Source organism: Schistocerca nitens, chromosome 1 (assembly GCF_023898315.1).
Source record: "Schistocerca nitens isolate TAMUIC-IGC-003100 chromosome 1, iqSchNite1.1, whole genome shotgun sequence".
Lineage (NCBI taxonomy): Eukaryota > Metazoa > Arthropoda > Insecta > Orthoptera > Acrididae > Schistocerca > Schistocerca nitens.
The window spans coordinates 508077266-508089816 of NC_064614.1; the positions used below are offsets into that span (position 1 = coordinate 508077266).

The window sequence follows — 12551 nt, forward strand, 5'->3', positions numbered from 1 at the left end:
ACTGGCAACTCTACGCAGACGCCGCTGTTCTTGGTTGTTAAGTGAACACGTTGTCCCTCGTGAGAGGTACCCTGAAATTTGATATTCTCGGCACACTTTTTGCACTGTGGATCTCGGAATATTGAGTTCCCTAACGATTTCCGGAAAGGAATGTTCTATGCATGTAGCTCCAATTACCATTCCGCGTTCAAAGTTTGTTAATTCCCATCGTGCAACCGTAATCACGTCGGAACTTCGGAAATCTTTTCACACGGATCAGCTGAGTACAAATGAAAGATCGGCCTATGTACTGCCCTTTTATACCTCGCGTGCGGGATACCACCGGCATCTGTAGAAGTGCTTCTCGCTATCCCATGACTTCTGTCATCTCAGTCTACGACAATTGCCTACTACCCACAGACGAATAGCCTCAGACAGCGGCTTAATAAGACATGGACAGATTTTCTCTCGATGTACTTTGATGCCAATGAGAGAGACTGGGATACAATAGTGCCAGTTGTGACATTCAGCCGGCCGAGGCGGCCGAGCGATTCTAGGCGCTGCAGTTTGAAACCGCGAGACCGCTACGGTCGCAGGTTCGAATCCTGCCTCGGGCATGGATGGGTGTGATGTCCTTAGGTTAGTTAGGTTTAAGTAATTCTAAGTTCTAGGGGACAGAAGACCTTAGAAGTTAAGTCTCACAGTGCTCTGAGCCATTTGAACCATTTTGTGACATTTACATACAAGACATCGAAGAAAATACAGGTTTTGCACCGTTCTTCCTGCCCCAAGCATCCTCAAGCACCTCCCAGAGAATCACCGACAAAGGTGGTGTAGTCGACTCAAATGAGAAGATGTGAAACAGTGAGTCTGTGGTCATAGAGTGTGACTTAACGGTCAGCATAGCTGCTGGTTGCCAGTTCAAATCCGACCAGCAAGAGACGTTTGTTACTTGGTATTCATCGTTTCTGGCAGGTTTATGAAATACATTATAGTTGTAACATTTACATGTTGGGGAAAATTCGATGTTTGTATAAATACCAGCACACCGGAATAGTTTGTGTTTGTATAAGCAGCTGCTGTCTCCGTCCAGGAGGTGTGTTCTATTGTGGCAGCAGGTTGGTGTCAGTAATAAATGTGCTTACAGTGCTAAGTGTTGTACCTTACAGACTATCCTGGCTTAGAATTTGTACTTGAGAGTGTTTACGACATGATAACATATGGAACTGTTCTGTCAAGCTAATGGAGTGCTTCAACATGATGCAGCTAAGAAAGCTTACTTACAAAAGCGGAATAGTGAAGAAAAGCTTAATTAAAAATTGATACTAATCGCACTTGGTTAGATGTGGTTGGACCGACAGATCAACTGGCTGGCAAAGAGCCTGTCATCTGACATGTTGCGGCGTTGCGCCTGTAGGCCGGCAACGCATCTGGCACAACAACGTCGCTGGTTGTGTATATGCCACGCAACCTCTCTGCACCAGAAAACGGTCTAGCAGTTCCATCAGGCGACCCTAGGAGCGCCATCAGGGGTCGCGGACCGGGAAGGATGCTGATCGAGGTCTGCCAAAGTTCTATAAAAGCAATCAAGTCGATAATAGGTACCACACCAACACTATAGTAATGTAGTAGGTCTATGACAACGTACCTACTTGCATCCGTGACCCACGTGACCTAAAACAGTTCCTTAAATAGCATGCCGCGAGACAGTATTTAGACCCGCGCACTGCCGTGCAGAGCCAGTTCACGTCGAGCTAGAGCTACAGACGGACCTCCACTCCACTACGACGCCGCTGCCTGTTGCCGACCAGCCGCCTCCTCGCCAGACACCACCTTGGCCTCTGCAGCTCTGCCGACAGTCCACTCTTTGTGGTTGGGTGTCGTAACCTCGTTCGGAAACTTTGGCAAAAAATTGACTGTATTCTGTTTTCCCAAAGATCTAGATCATTGTGGAAGTCAACTCTTGTGGGGCCTGGTTTCCGATTGCAGCAGTAGATCTTTGCAAATACGAGTATTAGTTTGTGGAAAACGCAGCAAGTACGACACGTTGAGTTACTGAACAAAGACCTTCAGCATGTCAGTCAGTTTTGAGTGTTAACTGTGTATGGTTAGTTGGAGCAAACGAGCATACTACTTTTTTTCATAAAATATATATTTGCGGAAAATTAGTGACTTTAGTTCCGCTGATGGCAGGCAGCCAAAAATTCGGAGTAGGTATTAAAATCCATGGAGAAGAAATAAAAACTTTAAGGTTCGCCGATGACATTGTAATTCTGTCAGAGACAGCAAAGGACTTGGAAGAGCAGTTGAACGGAATGGACAGTGTCTTGAAAGGAGGATATAAGATGAACATCAACAAAAGCAAAACGAGGATAATGGAATGTAGTCAAATTAAATCGGGTGATGCTGAGGTGATTAGATTAGGAAATGAGACACTTAAAGTAGTACAGGAGTTTTGCTATTTAGGGAGTAAAATAACTGATGATGGTCGAAGTAGAGAGGATATAAAATGTAGACTGGCAATGGCAAGGAAATCGTTTCTGAAGAAGAGAAAATTGTTAACATCGAGTATAGATTTAAGTGTCAGGAAGTCGTTTCTGAAAGTATTTGTATGGAGTGTAGCCATGTATGGAAGTGAAACATGGACGATAACCAGTTTGGACAAGAAGAGAATAGAAGCTTTCGAAATGTGGTGCTACAGAAGAATGCTGAAGATAAGGTGGGTAGATCACGTAACTAATGAGGAGGTATTGAATAGGATTGGGGAGAAGAGAAGTTTGTGGCACAACTTGACTAGAAGAAGAGATCGGTTGGTAGGACATGTTTTGAGGCATCAAGGGATCACAAATTTAGCATTGGAGGGCAGCGTGGAGGGTAAAAATCGTAGAGGGAGACCAAGAGATGAATACACTAAGCAGATTCAGAAGGATGTAGGTTGCAGTAGGTACTGGGAGATGAAGAAGCTTGCACAGGATAGAGTAGCATGGAGAGCTGCATCAAACCAGTCTCAGGACTGAAGACCAGAACAACAACAACAACAACAACATGGCAGGCAGATTCCTTAACATCTAAGGATAATTCACCAGCTTACTTCAGTAACAGAAAGATGTATGTCAAAAATTAAATGGATTTGTAAAACATACAATTGAGGTATAAACGTTCTTGAATAATAGTTACGCATTATGTATTTAATCTCTAAATATATCAACACCGACATCCAAAAAGTCATCACAAAGACTTCTTTAAGATTCAGTTTGTATCTTCCAATGTTCGAAATGAAGATAGTTTCCTATAACATATGTTTTCAGCTGACACTAAAATATCGTTGCACATGCTGCAAGAATACGAAGTCTTAATTGCTTTTGGTTAGTCATCTTTGAGTTTAACCTAGAGGAAAAAAGTCCTGTTGCGTCAAATCAGGCGGACATACAGGACAACTGTAATGCCTTCACATCCTATCCAGCGATCAGGAAAGAGCTGGGTCAGCGCTTGCCTAACCACGAGCGCATAGTGCATTTACTCGTTAAGGTTTCTTCAATGAAGTAAGGGCAACTAACGTAATCTTCAACAAACCCACACCAAATGTTCTGACTCTACTGCCTCTGACGTTCAGCCTGCCTCTGCCAGAGCGAATTCTCAGCGTCAGAATAATGTATATGTTTTACATTCAGCTTTCCATGATTTGTGACGGAAGCTTGAGCGATACAGAGATTTTTTTGAATAAAGGAGCAATGCACCTTCCAAAGTTCCGCTGGTTAATCTGCTGGTGAGAGGACGCATGTGATAAAGATGGACGATATTTGTGTGCAAAAGGAGAACAACACTAGACTGATTTACTCCAGACGCACTTGTAATGTCTCTGGAGTTAGCATGTGTGTTATGAGCTACAGCTGCCTAACAGCTATTATGTTCGGTCGTTGCAGGATTGATCCTCACACTCTGTCTCGTCATCCGGCGCGCCATAATAACATTCTTTTTTTCATAGTCACTGAGGTTATGTACGTTTCTGTACTTGTATTTTCCGTCCTGTTTCGTGTCCCTAGTTGGTGTCTCAATCAGCTACTATTTAGTGCATTGCTTTCACTCAGTTCATAAATTTCCGCTCACTACTTCTTCTCACAAGCACTTACACAAAATGTGGCGAAATGTGATCGGAGCAGACACTTCTGAGATGTGTCATGTTGTTGTCGTTGCTCACTTGTTCATATTTCGTCTTGTGTGTGTGTCATGGCGCTGATTTTGAATGTATGTGTGTGTGTGTGTGTGTGTGTGAGAGAGAGAGAGAGAGAGAGAGAGAGAGAGAGAGAGAGAGAGAGAGATAATGGGATAGATAGATGGAAGGGGGGGTGAGGAGAGAACCAAGAAAACAGGAGTATTTTTTTCCTGTTATGTTTTTTGTAGGGAGTCACCTTCATTGAGTGTTCCAAACAGTGTATTGTTGTACAGTGTTGTATTTTCATCCAGGACTCTCTTTCCCTGTATTATTGCTTTTTGTATATGGTAGTCCTCCTCTATTGTGAGTTTTTGGTAGAGACTGTTGCTTTCTCTGAGGATCTTAAGGTCTCCATGTTTCTTGGGTGGTGGTTTTCTTGTATTAGATGGTCTGCAAAAGTGGAGTGTGTACCATTACTTCTCAGAGCTCAGAGGTGTTCGGAGTACCTCGTTTTGAAATTTCTGCATGTTTGGCCTATATAGACCGACTGGCATGAACTGCAGGTTAACTGATATATTACAGCTTTGGAGAATTTGTCTGCAGAGGTGATCTTACGTCTTAGATTCTTCTGTACTGTGTTATTTGTGTGAATGATATTTGTAGCCCTTGTTTCTTTAGTATGTTTCCCACCCTGTGTACGATTTTGTCGGTGTATGTTAGTGTGTGCCATGCTGTACTCTTTGTTTACATAAAAATAAACTAGTTATGTTTGCATAAGGCGGGTTTCCGAAATAACCCAGTTTTTAAATCGCAAACACGGAAGAACGAGAAGAGGAGCTTCAAACGTTAGTTAAATGAGTGTATATACACTCCTGGAAATGGAAAAAAGAACACATTGACACCGGTGTGTCAGACCCATCATACTTGCTCCGGACACTGCGAGAGGGCTGTACAAGCAATGATCACACGCACGGCACAGCGGATACACCAGGAACCGCGGTGTTGGCCGTCGAATGGCGCTAGCTGCGCAGCATTTGTGCACCGCCGCCGTCGGTGTCAGCCAGTTTGCCGTGGCATACGGAGCTCCATCGCAGTCTTTAACACTGGTAGCATGCCGCGACAGCGTGGACGTGAACCGTATGTGCAGTTGACGGACTTTGAGCGAGGGCGTATAGTGGGCATGCGGGAGGCCGGGTGGACGTACCGCCGAATTGCTCAACACGTGGGGCGTGAGGTCTCCACAGTACATCGATGTTGTCGCCAGTGGTCGGCGGAAGGTGCACGTGCCCGTCGACCTGGGACCGGACCGCAGCGACGCACGGATGCACGCCAAGACCGTACGATCCTACGCAGTGCCGTAGGGGACCGCACCGCCACTTCCCAGCAAATTAGGGACACTGTTGCTCCTGGGGTATCGGCGAGGACCATTCGCAACCGTCTCCATGAAGCTGGGCTACGGTCCCGCACACCGTTAGGCCGTCTTCCGCTCACGCCCCAACATCGTGCAGCCAGCCTCCAGTGGTGTCGCGACAGGCGTGAATGGAGGGACGAATGGAGACGTGTCGTCTTCAGCGATGAGAGTCGCTTCTGCCTTGGTGCCAATGATGGTCGTATGCGTGTTTGGCGCCGTGCAGGTGGCACACAGGGCCAACACCCGGCATCATGGTGTGGGGAGCGATCTCGTACACTGGCCGTACACCACTGGTGATCGTCGAGGGGACACTGAATAGTGCACGGTACATCCAAACCGTCATCGAACCCATCGTTCTACCATTCCTAGACCGGCAAGGGAACTTGCTGTTCCAACAGGACAATGCACGTCCGCATGTATCCCGTGCCACCCAACGTGCTCTAGAAGGTGTAAGTCAACTACCCTGGCCAGCAAGATCTCCGGATCTGTCCCCCATTGAGCATATTTGGCACTGACCCCAGGAATGTGTCAATAAAGTTTCCCCTTCCTGGGACAATGAATTCACGGTGTTCTTATTTCAATTTCCAGGAGTATATATATATATATATATATATATATATATATATATATATATATATATATATATATATTGTGTGTGGCTGACTGAACAGCTGACCAGTTCTCTTCACGTTCCTTCCGCATTCTCCGGAAAGAAATATCATATCTGGTTTATGCTGGTTTGTGAAAAGCAGTAATGTTTTTCATAGTAACCAGCACTCAGCACACGTGAACCATACAGTCAGAATGGAGGCTGCATTTCCTCTGAGCCTTTTTTACATTGGTATCGTGGTGGTACAACACTCTGGTTCCTCCTGATTCGACATGACGTGTTTACTTATTTGGATAGGAAATAACGAACTTCCGAGTAAGGCAGCAATCTGCTTCATCTTCAGAACACATAAGTGTTAAGTTTCAAAGATCATAATTACTCTCAAAATGATAATCGGAATTTAAAGAATGAAACGACGGTGAATTCGTCTATTTTAGAACTACGATACCAGTAGCAGAAATTTCCATAATTCTGTTTGAAATAGCGAAATGCCGATATCTCTGTAATTAATACATCTATGAATCGTCACAATATGTCGTTTAATGAGGACTTCCTCACAACGCATCTAGGTGAAATACGTTAACGATATCTAAAACGGTTCCAGAAATACTGAGGTGAAGAGTTTAGTTCTATCACCCTGTACTGAAGTCGTAAGAGCACTGAAAAAAAGGTTTTCGATGTGAAGGAATAACACAAAATATTCTATTCACATAACTTCTGTTGAGCAGAGCATGTGCAGTAGAAGTGGCTGTTCTGGTATAATGGGTAAAGCACTAGACTTCAACCGTGGAGGTTCTGGGTTCAGTCCCGAGGTACAGACGGGGATTCTTCATCGTTCCAGCACCGCACCTCCAACAAAGATGCAGGTCCCTTCACCCTGTTATCAAATGAGTGCCAGGTTATCTTTCCCTAGGATAAGCAACGGCCGGGCATGGGCCCGCCACCCTCCCCTCTTAGTGCCGCAGTAGTGAAAGGCTGTGATCTTCCTAGACCAGTCACCGGCTCTGCATCTCTTTCCTTTCTTTAATGTACATTAAAGGTAGTCGATGCGGAATGTGCAGGATATCGCCTTGCAACATCGCAAGCAACCATCCAGTCGTGTGTTGTGGGTGGCTGCAACTGCAGTCGCCCGCTTTCGACACTTTCCTCTGAAGTTGGTTCAAATGGCTCTGAGCACTATTGGACTAATATCTGAGGTCATCAGTCCCCTAGAACGTAGGACTACTTAAACCTAACTAACCTAAGGACATCTCACACATCCATGACCGAGTCATGATTCGAACCTGCGACCGTTGCGGTCGCGCGGTTCCAGACTGAAGCGGCTAGAACCGCTCGGCCACAGTGGCCGGCTTTCCTCTGAAGGGTACCAAAAATGCACAGCAGTAGACACATGCTGGATTGTCTACAACCGAACCTGCAGCAGCCACCACGACACCATGTGATGCCATCGTCGCCACAGACAGCACTGCCATCGCGACACTACCTCGCCTCCACGAGTCGCTTGCCTTTGCCGGTATCCTTTCGCTCGACGAGTATTTATGCCGCCATCTGCCCACTCTGTAACCAATCCTCACTCTGGGTTTACGCCAACCTCGTCTTGCGGTTCTTCGATCGGAATTTCCAGCGCCAAGCCAACGAGAAGTCTGTCACCATAGACTGTAGCCTCCCCAGACCATGTCCATCCTCAAGCACCCTATGCTCACCACGGACTATGTCCTCCACCGGCGCTTCAGTCTGGAACCGCGCGACCGGTACGGTTGCAGGTTCGAATCCTGCGTCGGGCATGGATGCCCTTAGGTTAGTTAGGTTTAAGTAGTTCTAAGTTCTAGGGGACTGATGACCTCAGATGTTGAGTCCCATAGTGCTCAGAGCCATTTTGAACCTCCACCGGCTTGGTCCATCCACGAGCACGCGAGTGCTCAGAGCCGACCAGATCTCGAGAACCCGACCGCTCACCGCCGATGAATCCATCAATCACCCAATCGCACACTGCCAACCACAGCTAACGGACCTTCTCAGTGCAAGAATATTCCAATGCCGTCGTCAGTGATTGACTTTTGGCCTGAATCTACCAGTGCAAGTCACGTGTCTAGGAATCGTGTTACTGTATTCTGTTCACTGGAATCACCCGCTACCTGGAAATTCAATTGCAGGGTGTTCCTCCCTCACAGTCACCAACTCTAATATCGGCATTTTCATTCTTGAGTTCCAATATTGTGATAAATGGTATAATGTGTGGGTAGTAAAGCAGAGGGAAGGTACGCACCTGGCTTGGCCCAGAGGCCGTGTGAGCCGTCAGCGGCGTAGAGGATGGGCCGGCCGTCTGCGGTGGTGGCGACGGTGGCGGGGAAGCCGGCGGCCGGCTCCAGCAGCGAGAAGGCGTCGCGCGACGGCTCCCAGCCGTACACCGCAGACCGGTGGTGCGTCCACAGCTGCAGCAGCCGCGGCGCCGAGCTGGCGTTCTGCCGGCCGAGACAAGCGCGCCTTTCTTAACACCTAACCAGAGTGCTAACATTTCTGGTTCTTCTTACCTCTCTGTACGACTTGTAACTACATCTGTAATTTCACAAATATAAAAAAAAGTTCTGCATCATCTCGGTTGCGAGAGTTCCGGAACCTGTACAGAAAATTGGAATAGAGATCAACATAATCATCGCTTCCATCCAAATCCACTCCGCTAGCGTAATCCTACGATTTCTATTTTTCTCGTCCGGTAAATAATTTGGTCAAAACCTTCAAACCTGTTCTTACCTGAAACTTCCAGGCAGATTAAAACTGTGTGGCGGACCGAGACTCGAAATCGGTAGAGCACTTGCCCGCGAAAGGCAGAGGTCCCGAGTTCGAGTTTCGGTCCGGCACACAGTTTTAATCTCCCAGCAAGTTTCATATCAGCGCACACTGCGTTGCAGAGTGAAAATCTGATTCTGTTCTTACCTCATCGAAAGAAGAAAATAAATCACATACCGAGAGCACAGTATCAAAATACGTTCCCCCGCACATTACAGGCTATCACCGCCAATATTTGGCGAATGGTTTGCTGCCAGACTGTGAGGGAGAGAGAATGTTTTATGAATGTAAAGTTTGTTTTTCTATAGAAAATTTAAAGCAACCATGTAATTATACGGCGGTGTTTTTATCGTGTGGAAGATACCGAGAACATTACTGTTCGCCTGTTACGATAAATATCACCCCAACATGTATATATCATCAACTGTAAAATAATAAAAGTAACAAATTTTACACTACTGGCCATTAAAATTGCTACACCACAAAGATAACGAACTACAGAAGCGAAATTTAACCGACAGGAAGAAGATGCAGTGATATGCAAATAATTAACTTTTCAAAGCATTCACACAAGGTTGGCGCCGGTGGCGACACCTACAACGTGCTGGAAAGAGGAAAGTTTCCAACCGATTTCTCGTACACAAACAGCAGATGACCGGCGTTGCCTGGTGGAACGTTGTTTTGATGCCTCGTGTAAGGAGGAGAAATGCATACCATCACGTTTACGACTTTGACAAAGGTCGGATTGTAGCCTATCGCGATTGCGGTTTATCGTATCGCGACATTGCTGCTCGCGTTGGTCGAGATCCAATGACTATTTGCAGAATATGGAATCGGTGGGTTCAGGAGGGTAATACGGAACGCCGTGTTGGATCCCAACGGCCTCGTATCACTAGCAGTCGAGATGACAGGCATCTTATCCGCATGGCTGTAACGGATCGCGCAGCCACGTCTCGATCCCTGAGTCAACAGATGGGGACGTTATCTCCACGAACAGTTCGACGACGTTTGCAGCAGCATGGACTATCAGCTCGGAGACCATCGCTGCCGTTATCCTTGACGATACATAACAGACAAGAGCGCCTGCGATGGTGTACTCAACGACGAACCTGGGTGCACGAATGGCAAAACGCCATTTTTTCGGATGAATCCAGTTTCTGTTCACAGGATCGTGATGGTCGCATCCGTGTTTGGCGATATCGCAGTGAACGCACATTGGAAGCGTGTATTCGTCATCGCCATACTGGCGTATCAACCGGCGTGATGCTATCGGGTGCCATTGGTTACATGTCTCGGTCACCTCTTGTTCGCATTGACGGCACTTTGAACAGTGGACGTTACGTTTCAGATGTGTTACGACTCGTGGCTCTACCCGGCATTCGATCCCTGCGAAACCCGACATTTCAGCAGGATAATGCACGACCGCATGTTGCAGGTCCTGTACGGGCCTTTCTGGATAGAGAAAATGTTCGACTGTTGCCCTAGCCAGCACATTCCCCAGATCTCGCACCAATTGAAAACGTCTGGTCAATGGTGGCCGAGAAACTGGCTCGTCACAATACGCCAGTCACTACTCTTGATGAACTGTGGTATCGTGTTGAAGCTGCATGGGCAGCTGTACCTGTACACGCCATCCAAGCTCTGTTTGACTGAATGCCCAGATGTATCAAGGCCGTTCTTACGGCCAGAGGTGGTTGTTCTGGGTACTGATTTCTCAGGATATATGTACCCAAATAGAGTGAAAATATAATCACATGTCAGTTCTAGTATAATACATTTGTCGAATGAATACCCGTTTATTATCTGCATTCCTTCTTGGTGTAGCAATTTTAATGGCCAGTAGGGTATATACGGAATTTTCGTGAACGCCTTACAATCCCTTCTTAGAAATGTATTTGGTACCTCGAATTGCCTTTCCTTTTCATGCCTTATATAAAAACACTAATAAATACATTATATTGAACAGTGTTTCACTTTATTTTTAGTGTAAGTAACGCAAAAATTGAAAATAAAAAATCAGTTTCCGCTTAGGGACTCGACCCCAGGACTCTTCGGTTACCGTTCTGTACTGCTTCCACTGCCTCCATTTACATACAATCTATTTATGGCGAAGAAAGAAAAATGGGCAAGCAGCTCTATGGAATTACAGAGAAATGTATGCAAAAAGGCATTAGCACTAGACATCAGCGATTGTGTGGAATAGATGTTTTCAAAGGACGTAAAAACGGCAGCAGTCCTGCACAAAGGAAACACTCACCAAGACTGAAGGGTTCTGTGAGAGATTTAATGTTGATCCACGCACAAGCATCCGAGCTGTTGCGCTTGAATAGCATAGCAGTAATAGGAAGCCCTGAAGTGTGTCGCGTGATGAGGGAACCCAGCCGTACTTCCAGAAGGTGTTGGTCGATCACAGTATTATTGGAACTGGGAGTGATGGCCATTGCGCCCACTTACCGTAAGTAGGCGCATAATCAGGCTGACAATTTATGCTCAGCTGACCTGAAAGAATTGTCAGTGCGCAGTGTTTTCCTTAGGCACCCCTGTACTTGTTTACTGTAAAGTAACCGCGAGTTTCCGATAAAGGTCAAGTGCAATAATGTCGTGATTAAATAGTGCAGGTGCTTACTGTTCTTTCATCCATCACGTGTTCGGCCAATGGTTTCTGCATCATTGCGATATGCAGCCGTTTTACGCTGCGTTTGATTTGCTCTCGGACGACGTTCTCTCGACCATGAAAGTACTCTCCAAGCTCACAACTATTACATTTGGTCCGCAGAGACCTTCTAACCCACATACGGACTAGGCCATCGAGAAGAGTACACAGCAAATTTAGGGACTGCCACTGCACGCTATTACTTGACTGACCCTTACATGCTTTCTGCTCGACTCGCAAGTGCTAGCTATAAAACGTTCAACCAAAAAGTGCTGCCGGAAGTATTGGAGGAAGTGTGACAAGTAGGATACATTCTGAGACATCAAGGGATTACCAGTTTAGTACTGGAGGGAAATGTGACGGGAAAATTGTAGAGGGAGACCAAGAAATGAATGCAAAAATGGCTCTGAGCACTGTGGGACTTAACTTCTGAGGTTATCAGTCCCCTAGAACTTGGAACTACTTAAACCTAACTAACCTAAGGACATCATACACATCCATGCCCGTGGCAGGATTCGAACCTGCGACCGTTGCGATCGCGCGGTTCCAGACTGTAGCGCCTAGAACCGATCGGCTATCCCGGCCAGCAGATGAATGCAGTAAGCAGGTTCAGAAGGATGTAAGTTGCAGTATTATTCGGAGATGAAGAGGCTTGAATAGGGTAGAGCAGCATGGAGAGATGCATCAAATCAGTCTTCGGACTGTAGATCACAACATGGCGAGGCAAAGGGTAGCACAACATAGTCCCAAACGTTGTCAGTCATGCAGACCTTGGAGTTATCTGCTTCTAAAAAAAAAATGTGGGTCCTCAGTTGTCTTGGACAGTCTGAGTGCACCCTGTTCCAGCTGTCCACGTAAGAAAAATCCCAGGGAACTGAACCTGGGTCCTCCAAATGGAAGTATGACGCGCTGACCCCAGATACGGAGGCAGACATTGCTGGTTTTAGACCAAATTACT

General features: G+C 46.3%; 1 protein-coding gene across 1 annotated transcript in view; it reads right to left on the minus strand.

Moving 5' to 3' along the window:
* Nucleotides 1-12551, minus strand: part of LOC126257374 (uncharacterized) — a 98694-nt gene that overhangs the window by 40355 nt on the left and 45788 nt on the right. Inside the window, exon 4 of the mRNA XM_049955562.1 lies at nt 8420-8615. Coding sequence (XP_049811519.1) covers nt 8420-8615 — 196 coding nt within the window. The remainder of the gene's footprint in view (nt 1-8419; nt 8616-12551) is intronic.